This window comes from Salminus brasiliensis, chromosome 3 (assembly GCF_030463535.1).
Source record: "Salminus brasiliensis chromosome 3, fSalBra1.hap2, whole genome shotgun sequence".
Taxonomy (NCBI): domain Eukaryota; kingdom Metazoa; phylum Chordata; class Actinopteri; order Characiformes; family Bryconidae; genus Salminus; species Salminus brasiliensis.
Window position 1 is genome coordinate 5,421,875 of NC_132880.1, and position 19,813 is coordinate 5,441,687.

Sequence of the window (19,813 nt, forward strand, 5' to 3'; positions counted from 1 at the left end):
ATTGGGCTTAGTTCTGCACACATCATCGAGATGTAGACAAAGTCATTCAGCATCCAGCAATCAGAGAACACGTGCATCACCATTACGTAAGATCACTTTTATGAGGGGTAGCTTTTAGGGGCATTAACCTTTTCAGACGTCTGGTTCCTGTTGCAGAGTGTTTAGAACCCAACCCCTCAGAATGAATTAAAGGTGCCCTAGAGTGTAACGTTGGGTGCGTCCCAATTGTGCACCAATTACTAATACTAACTAGTCTTGGAGTATTAAGTCTGTAATATAGATAATAGTCGAAGTGCTAAAAAAAAAGCCAGATAACGATGCAAGTGCAGCAGTAGCGGCGACTGGAGTGATGCATGTTGGCATAGCAACACTTCATCACTTGCTAACCTATCACGGGTTAGGATGTTAATATTTTGTGTACTAACCTGCCAAACCAGCACTACTGAGGTTAGTATGTATTCCTATAGAATTAGTGTGTAGTATGCAATTGGGACGCAGCCATTGTATTTACTTTGGCACAGCTAAACCTCTGAGTCATGAAATATGGTTGTCCCTTCATCTAAAAGAGAAGCTAAGACTGGCTGACCAGCTGAAATCTCTTCAGCTAGCTCACTGGACACTGTGCCACTCCGTAAGAGAGGACTGTAATACTATTCGATCATGCTATAATATTAATATACAACATAACATAATTGCAAATATAGTTTGCAATTTTTTTTAAAGTGCTTAAAAACAAAGCCATGCCATGGTACATAACAGGGTGGTAAAAGGCTTTTTATGCCTTTACCAATGTCAGGCACTTACTATTTATACCTAAAAGAACAGCTTACACTAGTGACTATATTGGCAGTAGATTATTCTATGGCACCTTTAAACCATTTAACTATGTAGTACTTTTGAGAACTTGGTGGAATTTCCCTTTAAAAGACAAGGGGACATTTTTTAATAATCGACCAGGCTACAGAAAGCCTATGTCAGGTGTGCTTGGCGTGCAGCATTTCAGTGAGGAGCGAGTTGCAGGGCAGGTCACCCAGCAGGTGGCGCTGATACAGGTACTCCTCCACCTGCAGGCTGATGCTGCGTACTTCAGGTAGCCGGAGCAGCAGCTGGCCGAATTTGTCCGTTTGACCAGGGTAACTCTGCAGAGTGTGTCCCATTAGAGCCCTGTTCACACGTTCCTGCGTGCGTTCCACCTGCTGCCGGTCCTGCACTGACTTCACATCTGTAACATACACACACACACATTTACATGGAGTTGCAAGGTGATGTAGCTAATGGGTAAAGTAAAAAAAGTAGCTCATGAAGGCCTACTTATGTAGCTAGGTTGAGTATATTAGGGTGCTATGCTCCAGAAAAATGTGAATAATGTCCCACCTGGGTTGAAGAGAACCAGGTACTTCAGGCAAACAAACTCCTGCCTGTCCAGCTGAAGGGCCCTGAGCTTGGACACTAGATCCTGCGCCCTGGAGACCAGACTGCTAAGCGTCGGCCCAGCCTGGGAAAGCACCGTGGACACATCAATCTGCACAGACAAAAACGGAGGAGTGTCAACTCCTTTTTGTGTGAGGAAACTGGAAGCATTTGCCAAAGTGCAGGAGGACAGGTAAGTGCAGTGTGGCCCTGAGACATGAAAGGAATGGTTTGGTATACAGCAAGACAAGCTAATGAGCGCTTGGAATAGCACAGTGGGTGACAGCTTTCCATTTCCAACCCATGTGACAGATTGGGTTTCGATTCTCCTCCTAAGCTATGGGCAAAAGTATTGGGACACCTACTCATTCATTGTTTCTTCCTAAATCAAGGGTGTTTAAAAAAATGAGTTAATCCTGCTTTTGTTGGAATAACTGTCTCTACGGTCCAGGGAAAGCTTTCTACTAGATTATGGAGCACTGATGTGGAGCGATAGTGAGGTCAGGATGTTGGATGATCAGCGCCCCACATCATCCCTAAAGTATTGGGTGGAGCACCAGCATCATTCCAGAGAACCCACTGAGATCCACTGCTCCACAGCTCAATGCTGGTGGGCTTTATACCCCTCTGGCCCACACCTGGCATTAGGCAGCATGGTGCCAATAGGTTTATGTGGGTCTAGACAAGCTGTGTGCTACAAAGCTAATGTAGCTAACCAGTAAGCTTAAACACAGCAATGCTAACACCAAAGTATGCTAAAAACAGTAGCATCAGCTATCTAGAAGTCTGAATTTCACCTGTACTTTTGTTTGTTTTTTATAGATAACAGTTAGGAATAATCCGAACCACATCAGCAAGTCCTTAACAATTGTCCAGTAGGTATTAGCTACATTAGCATTGTAGCACCAGTGCAAAGCTGCATGAGCAGCTAATGTTACATGTGGGTCGAAGGCAAAAGTATGTCAATTAGATTTCTTGATTTTAATTAAATCCATTTAGTAACATGAAGTAGGAGGTGTGTGTTATAACCTGTTGCCCCGTAACCAGGTAGATGCTGCCATCTCTCCCATAAGCCACCTGCCGGCACAGGTGATCCAGGACCAGTAGCTCACTCCAGCAGCTCTGCAGCAACACCATTTGATCCTCCACCTGCAAGCCAGACAACATGTGTATGTGAATGTATTGCTATATCCAGTTTATTGGATTGTCCGGGCTCTTCGTACTGATTGGCTTTTGACCATTGCCATCAAGTACGGAGGGGACTATATGAACTAGTAGTGTGGAAATGTGGTCTATAAATGCATGAAAATTAGTCTATAATTATAATATTATATATATATATGTGTGTGTGTGTGTGTGTGTGTGTGTTTGCACACTCTTCTACCTTAAGTTCTTTAAACAGGGCACAGTTGCGGGCCCACTCCACCAGGCCGAACAGCGTCTGGTCAGCCATCTTGCACATGATGCTGAAGGTGTTGAGGCAGTCATGTTTGCCTCGGCTGGCCTGCTCTCTCCTCAGACTGGCCACCACCCGCGTGCTGACCTGCGACTCGTCTGGCTCGCCCTGCAGCAGCTCACTCAGGAAGCACATGTTGGACACTGAGGGGCCAGAGGTCAACATGGGAGTGGCTGTTGGCGTGTGTGTGGAAGGGGTTGTGAGCACAGGTGTGGGGAGAGTGTGTGTTCCACATGGTGTTGGAGGCGTTACGGAGGCCGGACTGTAGCTAAAAGCCAGCTCTCTCTTGTCGTGAGGGTATCCGTGAAAACCAGGGTGATAGAGTCCAGTGTAGGGGAGGCCTGGAGCTGTCAGGGCTCTGTCTCTGGCCATGCTGCAGTCCAGTACAACAGGAAGCTCGGGCGGGGCGATGCTGGGGGAAACGACGGGCTGTGACTGATGGAAGGGGTCAGGGGCAGCTGGGAAAGGGCTGGGCAGTAGGTGAAAGTCATGTGATATGGCTGGCAAAGGCGCTTGCGATCCTTCCAGTTTGACTCTGTAGTGGGCAGCGCTGACTTGGTGGAAGCTTCCTCTCTGCTGCTTGAGCTGCCTGTCCCGACGGTACAGGGGCCCAAACTTGTTGCGTCCACCCCGCATTCTGTCCGCCCGTACAGCTGTTAATGTAATTATGGTACTGTAATTATAATTTGACCAATTTTATAATTATAATAATACATTTTGATCAATCTAATGATGCCTTAGTACTAGTTGCATATTGGTGTGAGGGGCCAAGGGTCCACTTCCAAGGGTCACTGCATGGACATGTTCCAAACTGGCTAAAAGTTGTGCCAGTTGTGGAAAATCCTTGAATAAATTGGACTTTGTGTTTAATTGTGTATTATTAATAATTGTAATTAACCAATCATACACAAGAGGTGGTGCTATGAATAAACTTGACACCAGTGTCAATTTCTCACTTTATACCACGAACTTCATATGTTGTATTACTTTTATATTCGTAGTATTATTAGGACTATATTACTGCCGTTTATTGTTACGGGTTGTTTGTTTATCAATATTCCGCGAGGTAAAATAGTCCCGATTAATCAGTCACCCCGCTGCTAAAGTAGCTACATATTAGGCTACGCCCTTTAGTCATTGGTTAATAGTAGATAAACAGTTCATAAAATAAAACCACCAGCAACGACCAAAACAGCTGCTAAATATTAAGACCTATTGTTTACGTGAAGATGAACTGTGTTTGGTATTCGCCCGCGCTGTACTCCGATTATTTACGTGTTCCAAACCACACAATGTACCCTAGCTACCTACCTAGGGACACTTCAGATGAGGAAGTATCAAACACACGGTGTATTTAAGATAGCGTTCGTTTCGGAAGTGTCGTCGGGAAGAATGAGACTGGTAACAAATGTTTTGAAAGCCAGTAGGTTTTATGAACTCAGTATAATTCATGCTGGCAGTCTTTAACTTGTGTAAGTATACCGTTGTGCGTGTGTGCGTGGCGGAGTAATACTTGAAGAGCTTCGGTCAGGGTGCTATTACCGTGCGTCTCTCAGCCAATCACACTGCGGGGTCGGAACTAAAATTGTTGTAAAATTGTTAATAACAGTGTTATAAAACAAAAAAACTATAATTAAAATAATAATAATTATAGTATATTTATAGTAAAATAATAATAAAAATGTTGAAATTTAAATGAGGTACTTGGTTTTTTTTTTCCATCTTCAGAGCAGCCTAAAGCTATTTCAGAACTAACTGTTTTCTTGTAGCAGATCTTAAGTCTTCAAATCTCCTTACCTTATATGCTGCTTCTGATTATGTCTAGCTTCAGAATATTAAAATAACTGTTCATAAAGTTTTTAGTACTGACAGTTACTAAGGTTAAACAACTATTGTGTAATATCTAGTGAGTGTATATGCAAATCATAGCAAATTAAATGAATTTTGACTTTTCTCACTTGGTGTCTTTCTGCACGGTGCATTTCAGCCTCTTTTATCTCTGCCCTCAAAGTCTGCACTTGCCGTTGTTTTATGGGTTCACAGATAAGTGGAATAAGGGCTGGACCAGAGAACACATTTCTCAGCATGGTTCAACTCTCACTGACACTCTTGCCATTCAGGCCATGACTTTTCCTTGGCATAGTTCCATAATGAGAGTTAAGTGCATGATACTGACATATGGTGAACCTCAGACACTGCTGTAATCTGGCATTACCAAAACCTCCAAACTGTTACCTAACAGTCTTGACTTGTTACATTTACACCTCCAAAATGTACATAAACAAATGCTCTAATCAAAGCTGGCAAAGCTGGTCAAGCGGTAAAACGCAACAATGACTTCAAGAGAATATGGTGTTGTTGATACTGGACAGCAGCCTCCATCATCAGCAGCCTCCATCATCACCTCTAGACTCTGCTAGTTATGGGATTATGGGGTGCAATGGGAGCCAGACCTTGTGACTGTGGCCTTTCCTGTACCAGCAACCATAGAAAACGAGCTCAAACTCATCACGCCATGAAGTGAAAGTCGAAAAATGTGTGTACTGTGATTTGGGGCAGTGGTGGCTCAGTGGTTAGAGCGCCGGGTTATTGATAACAGGGTTGTGGGTTCGATACCCGGGCTCGGCAAGCTGCCACTGTTGGGCCCTTGAGCAAGGCCCTTTAACCTCTCTGCTCCCCGGGCGCTGGAGTTGGCTGCCCACTGCTCTGGGTGTGTGTGTACTCACTGCCCCTAGTTCACTAGTGTGTGTGTGTGTGTGTGTTCACTACCACAGATGGGTTAAATGCAGAGGACACATTTCGCTGTACAGTGACAAATACGTGCACCTTTTTAACTTTACCTTTGCACTAGGATTAAAGCTAACGCTAGCCAATGCTAGCTTTTACCATATCTTGGTAACTCTCCAACGTCTGTTACCTCGGAAAACTGAACTACATCAGAGGGGAAAGCACAGACTTTTACAGATTTTACTGGTAAACCAAACCTGGGGAAGCAAGTGGGGGCAAGGCTAAAAGCTAACTTGGCTAGAATCTGGTCCGCTTGCTGAGAAGCATACTGAGAAGATTCTTTATAATTTATGAAGAAATATTAATGCAACTGGCTGTAGAGTCAGTCTGTTTATGTGAGGCCCAGCGAGGGGTCATTTTTTGGTGTGTATTTAGAGCACAGCAGCATTTAGCTCCAGTTAGCATTTAGCAATTTACTGAGCATATGTGTGGGTGAGGGGTGTTTATATGTATAAATGGGGGCATACCCTCTCTCTTCATGCCCACAGCCAGGCACTTCTGGAAGCGACAGTATGGGCACCTCTTCCTCTGAGCCGGATCCATAGGGCAGCTCTGTCTCTCAGCGCAGGTGTAGCGCTTATTATTCTGCACAGAACGCTTAAAGAAGCCCTAGAGAGAGAGAGAGAGAGAGAGAGAGAGAGAGAAAGAGAGAGAGACAGAGAGAGAGATTCAATCATACACTAAAAACTAATATGATAAAGATGCTCCTGAAGATCTTAATTAGCTGGGTCTGGTGTGTTAAACTGGAGCTGCAACTAAACTCGGAGGGGCTTGACAGCAGAGATGACCAACAGTGGTCACCAACCCTGCTCCTTAAAATCTACCTTCCTGCAGATCTTAGCTCCAACCTGAAACAAGTCCATCTGAGAGGAGGAGACTTAAGGAGACCCTCACAGACATGGAGAGAACACACCAAGCCCCTCACAGCCAGACCAGAGTGAGGATCTGACCCACAACCCGAGGCCTCTGGAGCTGTGCGGCACCTGTGTATCGTTAATGTTCAATAGTGCTGCACGTATTTGTGTGTGCATGTGTGTTCAGCCCTTGCCTTGCAGCTCTCGCAGGTCAGAAGCCCATAGTGATATCCAGACACTCGATCGCCACACACAGGACAGGCCTCCTCCGGCTCCGGACGTACATCGGGGTCTGCCTTCAGCTCCCCTGCTGAGAGACAGAGCACAACCTCTTCATTCCCGTTAGGACATGAGAGCAGAACTCCAAGTTTTAATGAATCAGGTATCGGCTGTTTTATCTGGTGTCCTTAATGCACCATGAAGAGACATTACAACCCAGCCAGCTGCAGCAGGTTGGACGTTCTCTGAAGGTAAATAATGGAGCTGAGGTTCTGCAGTGTGGATCTATTTATAGTGGAACATGACAACAGACCATAATATCTGACCCTTTATAAAACTCTCACTGAAACGCTCTGTTTTACCAGCGGGAGAACCGGAGAACCGATCACCTTTCTCTGTTCTTAGATCAACGCATTCAGAACCGAGTGGAGGCTAACACTAATGCTAATATACACACACACACGTTATATAAACCCAATCACAGCATCACATTCACCCACTATAAACCAGTTATTACACACCAGTAGACCAACAACAGCAGATATCAGTCCAGAGTGTGTATCACTATACACACTCACACACACAGGAAGTGATCAGACTGCAGTGTTGTAAAGGAGCTGGGAGCTGATTGGTCAGGGAGGAGAGTCAGACTGGATTAAAAAGATATAAAACACTATAAAACAGTCGTTTTAAGAAAAGTGATTTAATTTAGTCTCGACTAAACTAAATCAATCAGTCCAGAATGTCTGATTATAGAAACCGATACTGAAAATAAAGAGATTTTAATGAATGTGTTTATCAGCATCTGATCTAAACTGTGGGACTCTATTATTTAGATCAGATCGAATTCGGCTGATCCTCAAAAAAATGACAAATTGCTAATTGCAATAATGACAAATACAGTCATTCTAACACTCTGACTGTTGCCGTCATGGTTAGGGTTCGGTGTGGTGCTTCTTCAATGAGGTTCTGTCTTCCATAGCATTCAGAAAAAGACTCATATTAAGCTTCAGTCTCAGTATCTGTCATTCATATCCATCCAATGAAAAGATACATGTCAGCAAACATGAAAGAGTGCCGGTGCTGCACACTTAGCGCAGTCTCTTATCACTGAGATTGTTTGTAATCTGGACTGGTTCTCAGTTGTGCAATCGCCATGATGTGGTTCAGTTTAGCCAGTCTAGACAACATCAAAGGTTTGATATTTTAATAAGTATGCAAATAAAATCTTGCTTAAACTGCTGCATTGTATTGTAACTAGTGCTGTCAACGCTAGCATGCTAACGCAAGCGATTCATCTGCAAACTTGAACTTGTTGACCTTTTCTAACGCAAATTAACCATCTTACAAAGTTTGGGCCCAACTTCCTCCCGTAGGTCCCCCCCTTTTTAAAGAGCTGAGTGACATATTAGTGGGTTAATTTAGCGATGTAAACATGGCGGCGCTACTGTCTAGCTCAGAGTGTAGATTACACTTTATTTATGCTGAAATATGGATTAAATCTCATAACTAACTCTCATTCTCTTACACACACACACACACACACACACACACACACACAGCTAGCTCTTCCAAACTTTTAGCTAAATCCAGCCCAATGATTGATCATCCATTTATCTCCTAAAAAGTTTTGCTCTATTAAAAAGTCTGAGCTTCGTCATGTTCGAGGCTAAAGCTCTCTAAACTACACTGAGATTTTATAAGAAAATGACCCGGATTCTTCTAGACAGTTTATTAGTTTATCATTTGTCTTTCCCACCCAAAAATTCAAGGACGTGCTAGCTAGCATCGTAACTTGTGATTAATCATAAGAATTAATCCCAGAATATTGTTTTGAAAATGCCATTCAACTTTTTTTAATAGCCTGACATCACTAATTGTAACTGATCAGGATTCATTCACCTTCTAATTTCTGTCTAATCAGCTTTGATACAGAATCGTTCATAGCTGCAACATCCCCAGGACCTGCAGGCCTGTCCAAAAGCCAAAGACTTCCCTTTTTCTATTTCACTCAAAAACAGCCATAATGTACAGTATCATGATTTTTAAAATTTGTTCAAAATTTGTTGATGTTTTGTTGTTCGGAACGTCCTCCTGCATCACCTGCCTTTCTTCTCAGAAGACTCGCTTCCACAGTTTCTGCAGAAATCTTCAGACGGGTTTTTCCACGCCTCCAAACTTCAGTGTTAGAGGTTGGAGCAATGTTTTGCTTCTCACCATCCAAGTAACTCCAAACACATTCAGTGTTCACAATGTTGAGGTCTGGACTCAGGGACGGTCAGTCCATTGTTCTGCATTGTTCAGCTTCAGCAGTTTCTGCTGATGTTCTTCTCTTTTGTCCGTTTGCTCGTCTCAGTGAAAGCTTCTCGATCAGATCAACATCCTTGTAGCTAAGCCAACAACGATAAGGCGTCTTCTCTCAGTGGAAGGATGAACGGGAACCGCTGTGGATGTTTTGAGATCTGAAGCGAGCGTGGAGGTGGATGTTCTCCACTCTCTCTTAAAGATGAAAGCCATCCCTTCTCTAAATCTTTTAATCTTTTAATGTCTAATATTAATATCTAATCTGCTCAGGTATGTCTCATGATAAATGAGGAACTTAATGTGCTTAATGGCGGTTTTGACTGAGAAGAGGAGGCTTCTGACTTTTGCACAGAACATGTACATATCCAAAATGTTGGGTCATTTTTTCATATATTTTGAAAGAATAAGTAATAAACAGTCTAAAGGCACTGATTTAGCATATATGCACGTTAAACAAACTGATAAGTGACTGATAAGCTCTTCTTTCACAGCTGTTCCCAGCACAGCAGGTACGGCTCACAGCCTTACATTCAAATACTATAAGGTCATTTACCAGGCAGTTCAAATTCCTGACATCAGAACAACAGAAGACAACCAGGTTAACAAGCCCCAGTATTCAGTTAAAGCAGCCCTGTCCCTGTCAGACAAGGCTGTACTTACATGTTGATGGGCCGTCCTGCACCGGCAGGTCCTGCGTGTAGCCAACAGGGTGCGAGGCCATGGCCTGGGGGTTGTCCTGGGGGTAGCCTGGAATGTTCATGGTCGCGAGGAGTGGGGAAACGCGGGCCACCCCAGCCTGTCACTCATAGCCGTGGATGCCCCAGGACAGGAGAGTGAATGGAGAGGGTCAAACAGCTGGTGCTGTGTGGAGGCCTGCTGGAGGACTTTGCTCCATGCTGAGGGTAATAAACCTGCCTTTGGCACACCTTTCCAGCCTGGAGCATGCCATAATACAGCAGGCGCACTGTGGGCAGATTGATCGTAAATGTTACTCACGCCACCATTCAAAAGTATGTAATCAGCGTGCAGTCACATAAATGTAACATATTAAAGGAGTAGTTCTACAAAAACTCAGCACCTGAGCCTTGGGTTTTGCACTGGGGCTACGAGGCTAATGTGGCTAACAAGGAGAGACAGCTTATTCCCCACAAATTAGCTTCATTGGTGCAAACTGGTGGTGTATTAGCTTTAATCAGCCTCTTAGCTTTAGTGCAAAACCAAAGGCAAAGGTAATTTGACCAATGACTGCATGTAGATGCAGGTACATGTAGACCAATAGTGGCGGTGAGAAGGCGTGGCTTAAACAGACATGTTTAAAGCTGTGTGAACATTAATAATTACATCAAAAACATTAAAAAGTCAGATAAAGTCACACTGATTTGTATCACTAATCGGCTGCGGTGGGAAGCAGTTTGACCAGTGGCTGCATGTAGATGTAGGTACATGTAGACCAATAGTGGCGGTGAGAAGGCGGGGCTTAAACAATTTGCCCGGTTGCTGCATGGAGATGCAGGTACGTGTAGACCAATAGTGGCAGTGAGAACGTAGGACTTAAGCAGTTTGACCAGTGGCTGTGAGTAGATGCAGTTACATGTGTGGACCAATAGTGGTGGTAAGAAGGCGGGGCTTAAGCAGTTTGACCATTTACAATTATTGGCATTTAGATAAAGCTCTTATCCAGAGCGACTTACAAGGTTACTTGTATTACAGAGGTGGGCCAATGTAGTGTTAGGAGTCTTGCCTATTGGTGTAGCGCAGCATAGTCACCCAGACCAGGAATCGAACCCCAGTCTCCCACATGGTGTGGTAGCTCAGTGGCAGGTAATGGTGTTATCTGTTTTTATAGACCAGTTACAGTGTTGACCAATAGTGGCGATGAGAGGGCAGGGCTTAAACAGACATGTTTAAAGCTGTAAATATTAATAACTACATCAGTACAATAAAAACGTCAGCTAAGGTCACACTGATTTGTGTTTATTTACATTGGCAATCGGGTCTTTTTGGCTGTGGTCAACCGGCTGTGGCAGTTTGACCAGTGACCAGTGGCTGCATATAGATGCAGGTGCATGTAGACCAATAGTGGCAGTGAGAAGGCTGAGTGGCTGTATAAATTCGCACACAGAATGTGTGGCGACTGCAGAAACAAGCGCAGACGTGAAATCAGGGTGATGTTTTACACAATTTAGGAATCCAGGGGGCATATCTGGGGAAATAAACGGACATCTGGTCACTCCAATATAAATGCATGTGCAATATAAATAATACATTTGGATTTTGCCAGATAGCAGGTGATTCTGGGCTTAATTAGGCCCAGTTAAGGCACGTATGTCTCTAGAGGGGTGCGAGTGTATCCCTGATATGACAAGTGATTCCAAACTTTTTGAACCTGTGTCTGTAATCAGTATTTCTTTTGCCATAGTAATAATTGTATTTAATTGTGGACCATTATGCTGTAGCACCACCTTTGACACTGATAAGAAAACTAGCATACCGAGTCAGGAGGTAACCTGGATTATGAGACATCTGACGTCAACCGAGATAAAGCAGTTCAAGGGTGATAGATTATTCGGAGTGGGATGACTGACATGGTGATGCGATACCTATTCTGACAGACTTGATAGAGTCTCTTTTTTGCTGATAATGCGTTCCAATAGCAAGAGTGCCCCCTTTAAGAACAATGTCCATTTACTGCAAAGCTAAACCTACAAATTAGGTAAGGGGCCAAACTGTAGGGGCAGGATGGCTGGGTCAAAGCATCTCTAAAACAGCAGGTCTTGCGGGTTGTTCCGGTGTTTAGGTGCAGTGGTCCGTATCTACCAAAAGTACCCCAAGGAAGGATAGGAACATGAGTGCCCGAGGCTAATGGAAGCCCTGTCTAGGTACCTACACAATATTAGGCAGTTGGTTTTAATGTTATGGCTGTTTTGGTGTATCCGACGCAACTTGAAGGCAGTGGTACCTTACTTGAACATACTGAAATGTTTGGCAGTAGCACCCCCTGCTGACACTGAGCTGCCCTTACGTTAATCCACTGAATCCACTTTCGTAACTTATTCACCTGCAACCTGAGACAAAATGCGAGAGAAATGTATTCATTTCATCATTTATTTAGCAAATGTTAATTCAGCCTGTTATTACATTTTTTATTAAACAAACATGAGTCATTTGAATACACATCAGTACCATTAAAACATTATTAGGTAAGAATCTGTAGGATTAGTCAAGACAGGTTGAAGGTCCTTAAACAAAATTCACAAAAGGTAAACAGTCGTGTTCCAGGTCCAGAGAGCAGCTTGCCGTCGTTCTGACACTGAAAATGACAACAATAAAGCAAGGTCAAGATTTAGGATATCAGGTAAATGTCTTTGCTCAGTCTTCCTGGTTGTTACTCATAAACAGACACCTTTGATTTACCTCAGATGTGGATGTAGTGCATTACTCAGACGGTGGACACACAGGCTTGCCTTCAGGCATGTACCACACCTCGTTATGCCTGTCCAGCAGCTTCATTGGACTGAAAACACACACCAACACACACAGCTGAGTAAATCTCCTAGAACAGGGCTTCTCAATCCTGGCCCTGGAGTAGCTACCACTGTCCTGCACGCTCCTGATATACCTGATCCAACTAACTAATAAGTTGTTTCTGAGATCTCTCTCCTGGTCAAAGCAGATGGTTCTTAGCCACATTAAGAGGTGAAAAGGCACCTGAATATCTGGTAGAAGAACCCAACCTGTACCCTGCAAGTCTGAGACCTGACCTGATCAGGAATGACTAGTATTGCTAAATCTTCTAAATACACTGATGAGCCAAAATGTAAAGACCACCTTCCTACTATGCTGATGGTCAGCTTCAAGTCAACAAGACAGGTTACTCTACAAGATCTGTTAAGGTGTCCTGTGGAGTCAGCATCAGATCCATGCATATCCATCAATCTATTAAAGTGATAAAGGTTAAAGAAAAAAACAGGATTCATCAGACCAGGCTACCTTATTGCATTGTTCCAAGGTCCAGTCCAGATGCTCGTGTGCCCATTGTAAACAATTGTAATGGTGGTCAGGGGTTAAAATGGGTACTCAGACTGGTCTACAGATGGATGCAGGATGGGCAGCACTGTGTGTTGTGAGGTATTCATCCCACGGCCATCTTTAAACATTTCTGAGACAGTGCCACAGTAGCCTTTCTATCAGTTCCAAGCAGGTGGGATAGCCTACAGTGCCCTCACACATTGGTGAGCCTTGGGTTAATGAAGACTACTGTTGCTAGTTCTCCACCACAACTGACCAGGACCACCCCGGAGATGCTCTGACCCATTGGTCTGGCCATAACAATTTGGCCCTATGTAGAGCTTATTAGGTCTTATCATGTCGACTACAAGAACTGACTGTTCAGTTACTGTCTAAGGGCATTTTCACACCTTCACCTTTTAGTCAAGTTAAACTGGACTCTGGTTCACAACCACAACTAGACCCCTGAGAGGAGGTGGTCTCGGTCTGGTCCCAAACAAAGCGTTTCGTTTGTGGCGGGAATGTAATCTGACCTCGATCTGACCCAACTATCAGGCATACTCTGCATGTGAGAGCTGATAAACTTCCCAGAAAAATACAGAAACACTGGACCTTCTTCCTGTATTTACTTTTGTGCTCCTCCTATCATCAGTGTATTAAAAATACAAACAATTTTTCAGTCAAATCAATGGGAGGTGAGAGATGTAGGCCCCCAGTACCTGTTATAGCCGACATCGTAGTGGTACTCTTTGTTGTACTTGGCTTGGACACTGTCGAGCGATTCTCTCAGGCGGTAAGAAAAATATTTGGAGGTCAGCGACACCGTCCAGCCTCCGTAACTCTTCACATACACATCCATTTCCGGCATGTCAGTCAAGTACACCTGCAGAGGGGAGATAAATGGCACAGGTGACATCGTTAGCATGACCGGAGTGAGTCAGTGTGGAGGGAATGCTCTGAACGATTTTGTCCTGATAGACTTACTGTGCTGTCAGTGGGCTTGGGGGCAGCTTTCTGGTAGGCCGAGGGTAACAGAAAGCTCAGAACGTAGACAGACGGCTCCAACATGCTCCTATCGTCTTTCACTTTAGTGATGACCGGGCCTGTCATGTCGATTTTTATTTCTATGAGAATAAAAGAAAATCAAAGTTCCTTAGCAACAGATGTGTTATGTGGAAAGTGCCATCTAGGGCTGGGCAATATGGCTGTACGTTATCGTTATCATGAAACATTTTTTCTGAATATATTAACTTGCAGTTTTCCAGCTACAGATGTTTTTGTCTAAAAATGATCCTTTTAAATCATTGCACAGTACTAAAACATTCATATTAGGGGTCATCCAAGATTTCCTGGCATCCAGCGACTCCAGGACCCTAAGTATTGTGCTCCTTCTAGAATTAGGCACTGCCTTAGATGCAATAAACCACAATACACTTCTCATTCATCTGTCTCTCACTTGCTTTAAGTCCTACTTTACTGATAGATATAATTTTGTTACTCTGTGCCAGTGTATATCTAATAATGATACATTTATGTAAGGTGTTCCCCAGGGATCAGTGCTTGGCACTCTCTTCTTTTTGTTATTTATGGGCTGTACCTTGGACAAATCATCCATCCAACTGATTTACCTCTGAATGGTTATAAATCCAGAGTTGTTGAATGCTCAGACTCTGAAATACACTAAATGAAGTGTTTGTTAAGCCCTGATAAATTACACAACATCGTTTATCTGAGTATATCAATGTAGTCTCCCGGCTACAGTTGTTTTTATCTAAAAATGATCTTTTTGAATGTTCAGTCTGGCCTAGATACCTGGCACAGTACTAAGACAGACAGATTTCCTGGCATCGGAAATCCAAGATTTCCTGGCATCTAACGACGCTGGTATCTTAAGTATTATGGTCCTTCTAGAATCAAGCGCTGTCTTCAATACAATAAACCACAATTCACTTCTTACTCATCTGTCTCTCACTTGGTTTAAGTCTTACTTTACTGGTAGATTTTGTCACTCTGTGCCAACATATATCTAATAATGATGCATTTATGCAAGGTGTTCCCAAGGGATCAGTGCTTGGCCCTCTCTCGTTTTTGTTATTTATGGGCTGTACCTTACAAATCATATATCCAACTGAACTACTTCTTAATGGTTCTTAATTTATTGTTATTCCAGGATAAATATTGCAATACTGTCAATAAGTTCAAAATTGCTGCTTGTTTGCCTCTAGTTCCCCCAAAACATCTGCTCCTATCACCTCAGTTCTCCAACAACTGGCTCCCTATTTCATTTCATATTCAATTCAAGGTCTTTGCAAGGGCTTAAAAGGTGCCACCCCATATTTCTGACTTGCTTCTCCTCTACACTCCTGCCTGCTTACTGAGGTCTTTTGGTACTTGTCTTCTGGAGGTTCCAGCCTTTCTATCTTTCTATCTCTTCCTATCTCTCTCTCTCTAATGACAGTCATACACAGAATGATGTCTGTGACCTCACCTTCTTCATTTTCACCAGAGATATATTTAAAAAGTTTTCTGAAGGCTCTCATTACTGCCACCTCCATGAAGTGGGATTCTGCCTCTGTGGTCACCCATTTTGTCGCATCATAGTGGCGCACCTAAATAAACAGGACAATAATCTCATTGTTAAACTCGATGTCCTCCAGTCAGCAGATTTCCAGTCTGACCATTTGTTCCATCAGGGACTCACCTCGTACCCTTCTCCTTCACAGACCAAATCGTACAGCAGGCACTCCTTGGTCTCCGTGCAGAAGGAGGTGGGATCAGTGGAGTTGCTGTGGAGTAAAAGTTTAGATGGTAATTCAGATTTTTGGCTTGGAAAAATGATAATATTAACCAATAACATCTTGTTTCACCTCCCAGTCTATCTACCCTAGTGAAACAGGGATGTCACTAGACTGCACTCGGTGGAGGTGTTTTTCAACTCTTACCCAACCCTGGCTTCTACTGTCACTGCCAACAGCAACACCACTACACCTGCAAAGCAAATCCTGCAAGAAGAATATTGAGGGGGTTAACATTCACCACCCTGTTATTTGGTCATATGTGGCTGGTGTAGCGTAGTGGATAACAACACTGTCCTTTCCCTGGGGTTTGATTCCCTGGGCAGACAAGCACACCAGACTACACCAGTAAGAGTCCCTATGCAAGACTCCTAATACTACATTTAAATATCTGTGTAATATGATTCACTCTGGATAATGACCATTTCAGATGATATGAACTACCATTGTACATTACAAATCACAGTCACTTAAGCAGGTGGTTCTTCAACATTCCTACAGTGCTGTGCCTTTGTGTCCCTGTAGAGATTATGGCATTTCTTATGCAACATGTTTCATAATAAATATATACAAAAGTATCGAAACACCGATACACATATATATGTACCATCTATTTAAAAAAAAAAAAACACTTTTATATACATATAAATACATATAAAATAAAAGTCTTCTGGAATTTGGTCTTTTCAAACTTGGTAGCACTATCACTAGTGTTATATATATATATATATACTCCACTAATTTATATACATATAAAATAAAAGTCTTCTGGAATTTGGTAGCACTACAACGAGTGTTTTTTATATAGTTAGATACATATATTTATTTATATAATAAAAGTCTTTTCAAACTTTGTAGCTAGCGTTTATTAGAAGATACTATGTAATGTATGTAAAGCATAGCTTTTTCCATAATTTTATTAATTTGATTTCACAATCAAACAACGACTTTTCCACAAATCCAACATTTTACTACCCTCTTAGGAACTGATTATTTATAAAGCTGCAAAGATGAACATTCAATTTCCCTCGTAAAATGACAGAAATTAATTTGAGAAAACGAGAAAACTACTTACATTGTGTCGAGGATCTCAGGGCAGCAGCTCGAGTGAGATGCGAAGAGCCTCCAACCCTTATTTATCACTGATTCGTTATGAAAGCTGAAGAAGACCCACCCAGTCCAGCTCTGCGCTCATGTAAGCGCCTTACATAAACCCACCCAGCTCTTTCTTTTCCCCACCCGTTTTCGGACAAGTCCCGCCCCCCTGTGCGACGATAGGCTAGCGGGATCAGGGAGTCTGAATAATAAGCCAATCCTAGACCAGGGGGCTCAACTTCTAGCCAATCGTAACGCAGGACGCTGGTGCGGCCCAATAATGTGGAACTGAAGCGTTGCAGCTGTGCCTGTTTCCAAACGTCCCCAGTGAGAAGTTACACAAATGATTTATTGATATTTTCCCCGTGTAGGATTAGGACTATTTTTTGTCATTTTGTGTAATAATTATATTTATATACCCATATAACAGGGGCTATTAAAGAAAAAACGTAATTCAGACGTAGTTCGGTGGTTTGAGGTGAAATATGGTGACGAATACGATTCCTAATGTTGGAGACATGGTTTTCATAAGTGTTTTGGCCTAAAATATATTTTGGAAACCTGTGCATGGTGGAGCGATACATGCAGGGAGTTTTGGGTGGTAAATAAAATGGCTAGATTCGTGCCGTCATTGTGACCCTCCCATCGGTCCTGTCGCCACCACCAGCACCACTACCACTACCACCACTGTGAGGACATGAGTCACTGAGTCAGCAGGTTTCACACCAGGCTCTCTGAATGACTCTGTTTACATCTCAACCACTGAATTACACACACACACACACACACACACACACACACACACACAATGAAAAGGCCATTTAAACATTAGATTGTTTTGACTGTATAAAGCGTAATGTCTTGGAGAACTCCCAACTATAAGTTAAGCAGGAAAGGCCCACCTGTGGTGTCCTGATAGCTCTGATAGTTAAAGCATGTGTAGACTATAGTTCTTATTTGCCACTTTGGCCTTTGTAAATACTCTACTGACCTACACTGCACCACTAGGTCTATTAAATCTCACATATATGGTAAAAACATAAAACAAAACAAAAAAACATATTTCAATGAAAATAAGACTGGAGAACACTATTATACACCAATGCTGAAGCACACTGCAGGCGGGTTATCTAAATTCTTCTCACCCTGGTCTTTGCCAGATGGAGTGTAGTACCAGCTGTTACACTCCATATCATCATTACTTCACTCCACAGGGTAGCAATGGACCCCCCACCCCCTCCCCTTTTCCTAAATGTCAAAAGTCAAACTCTAGTGGTGTAACAGCAGCAAAACCTTTACACTTAGAGCAAGAGGTGAGTCGCCTTTGCTCGACCCCAGGAGGGCCATAAGTACCTTCGCTGGTCAGTGTTTTTAATCTGGCGAGACTGTACAGTAATGTGCACTCAAAGCCCTCAAAGCATTGCTGTGTAGACCATAGCAGAACCTAAGCAAGGGCCATGAGGAAGGAAAATTGAAGAAGCACAAAGTGTACCACTGTGAACCTGGATTTCACAGTGCAGGGCGTGACCATGTCTAAACATTTTAAACCTCCAGAGGAACTCTGTTCTGGGATAAGGATCCCACCCACGGTGAGAATAAATGGGTAGAATGAGAGTGTATTACAGCTCTCAGATAACACAGCCCAATGCCTGCCCCACTTTAATACACAAAACCAAATGAGTCAGCAAATTAAAAGTCCTGCGGGAGATGAGAACCCCTGGGGAACGTCTCATAGGCCTACTCTTCAAGCCATCAAATAGCACAGAAATCCGGTTCAAACAAGTTCTGCACACCTAGGGGTGTAAAAATGCATTTAATCGGTTATAATAGTACCCTGGTCAGCCATAACATTAAACCTAGTGACAGGTGAAGGTGAATAGCATTTATAATCTGGTTGCAAAGTAAGGAATCAACATGGCAAATCCTGTGGAGTCTTGTGGGGTGTTCCCAGTATGCAGTGATACTCATGGAGTTCTCACCTCAAACTCACAGGACGTTAAGCATCTGCTGCTAACGTTGATTATGTTGCCAGATATAACAGGACCTTGGTGGTGGTGGTACCAGGAGGATCTACATAGTATTGTGTAAGTAGTGGAATATCCTACACATGCATGCTGAAGGGGATCTTGGGCCCCCTGGAAAGATATTATACTGGGTCCTACATCCCTTAACAATTCTGCCAAAATACTACTAATAAATATAGTTAACACATTTGTAGGGTCCCTGCCAGTCACATGCCCTTAGAATCATCCTAACCCCCCCTATATTTTGCAGTTCTATTAGTTCTATTAATCCGAGAACACTCACCCAGCCTAAATGTTTTACTTCAGTCTCGGTCAACATTAGAGAATGTGTATTTCTAAATCACGTTTCATTTGATTTCCCCTCTAGCTGAAACTCAACATTTTCTCATCTTGGGCCCCCAGTTACAGTGTAAAAAGGTCAAGGCTATTCAGCAGAATGTGCAGCTGTGTGAATTATCAGTGTGCCTCCTGCAGAGATATGGCCACATTCAGCTTTGACTTACATAATTGTGTAAATTCATGGTGGAGTGAGATGATTTAACCCACTGTGGTGACCCAAATTCCTCCAAAGTGAAGAAAGTCCTCAAACATGAGACCACTGCAGAGAAACTGGGTGTTTTCTAGTTATGAAAACTTATGAAAGTGCTGTTTTGGGATTTATGTAGGGGAAGTATGCAAATAAAGCAGTTGTGTTTCCTCCTGTATAGGGTTTAGGGTTAGTGACGTGCATAGCAAGCTCTGCTTATGAGGTTGAAGTTCTTTGCTCCTCAGAGGGCTTCACCTCACCTGATATAACGCTGGAACATCCCTTGAAATAGCTTTGGGGGTCACCTTGAGGGTAAATGGCTAGGCAAAGTTTAC

The 19,813-nt window shown here is 43.1% G+C and overlaps 2 protein-coding genes across 2 annotated transcripts; both read right to left on the bottom strand.

The window, feature by feature from the left end:
* Positions 1–974: 974 nt before the first annotated feature.
* nr5a5 (nuclear receptor subfamily 5, group A, member 5) lies at positions 975–9,790 on the bottom strand. Its single transcript, XM_072674587.1, has 7 exons — positions 9,691–9,790; positions 6,702–6,817; positions 6,121–6,262; positions 2,795–3,519; positions 2,440–2,559; positions 1,375–1,522; positions 975–1,222 (listed from the first exon to the last, which is right to left on the bottom strand). Exons 1-7 carry the CDS (start codon positions 9,788–9,790, stop codon positions 975–977), a joined length of 1,599 nt encoding a protein of 532 aa, XP_072530688.1.
* A 2,331-nt stretch (positions 9,791–12,121) lies between these two features.
* soul5 (heme-binding protein soul5) lies at positions 12,122–17,016 on the bottom strand. The gene is made up of 8 exons (XM_072674588.1): positions 16,909–17,016; positions 15,981–16,040; positions 15,740–15,824; positions 15,527–15,647; positions 14,023–14,162; positions 13,758–13,921; positions 12,445–12,544; positions 12,122–12,340 (listed from the first exon to the last, which is right to left on the bottom strand). Coding segments are annotated over exons 1-7 (651 nt in total). The 5' UTR covers positions 16,911–17,016; the 3' UTR covers positions 12,122–12,340; positions 12,445–12,465.
* Positions 17,017–19,813: the final 2,797 nt, after the last annotated feature.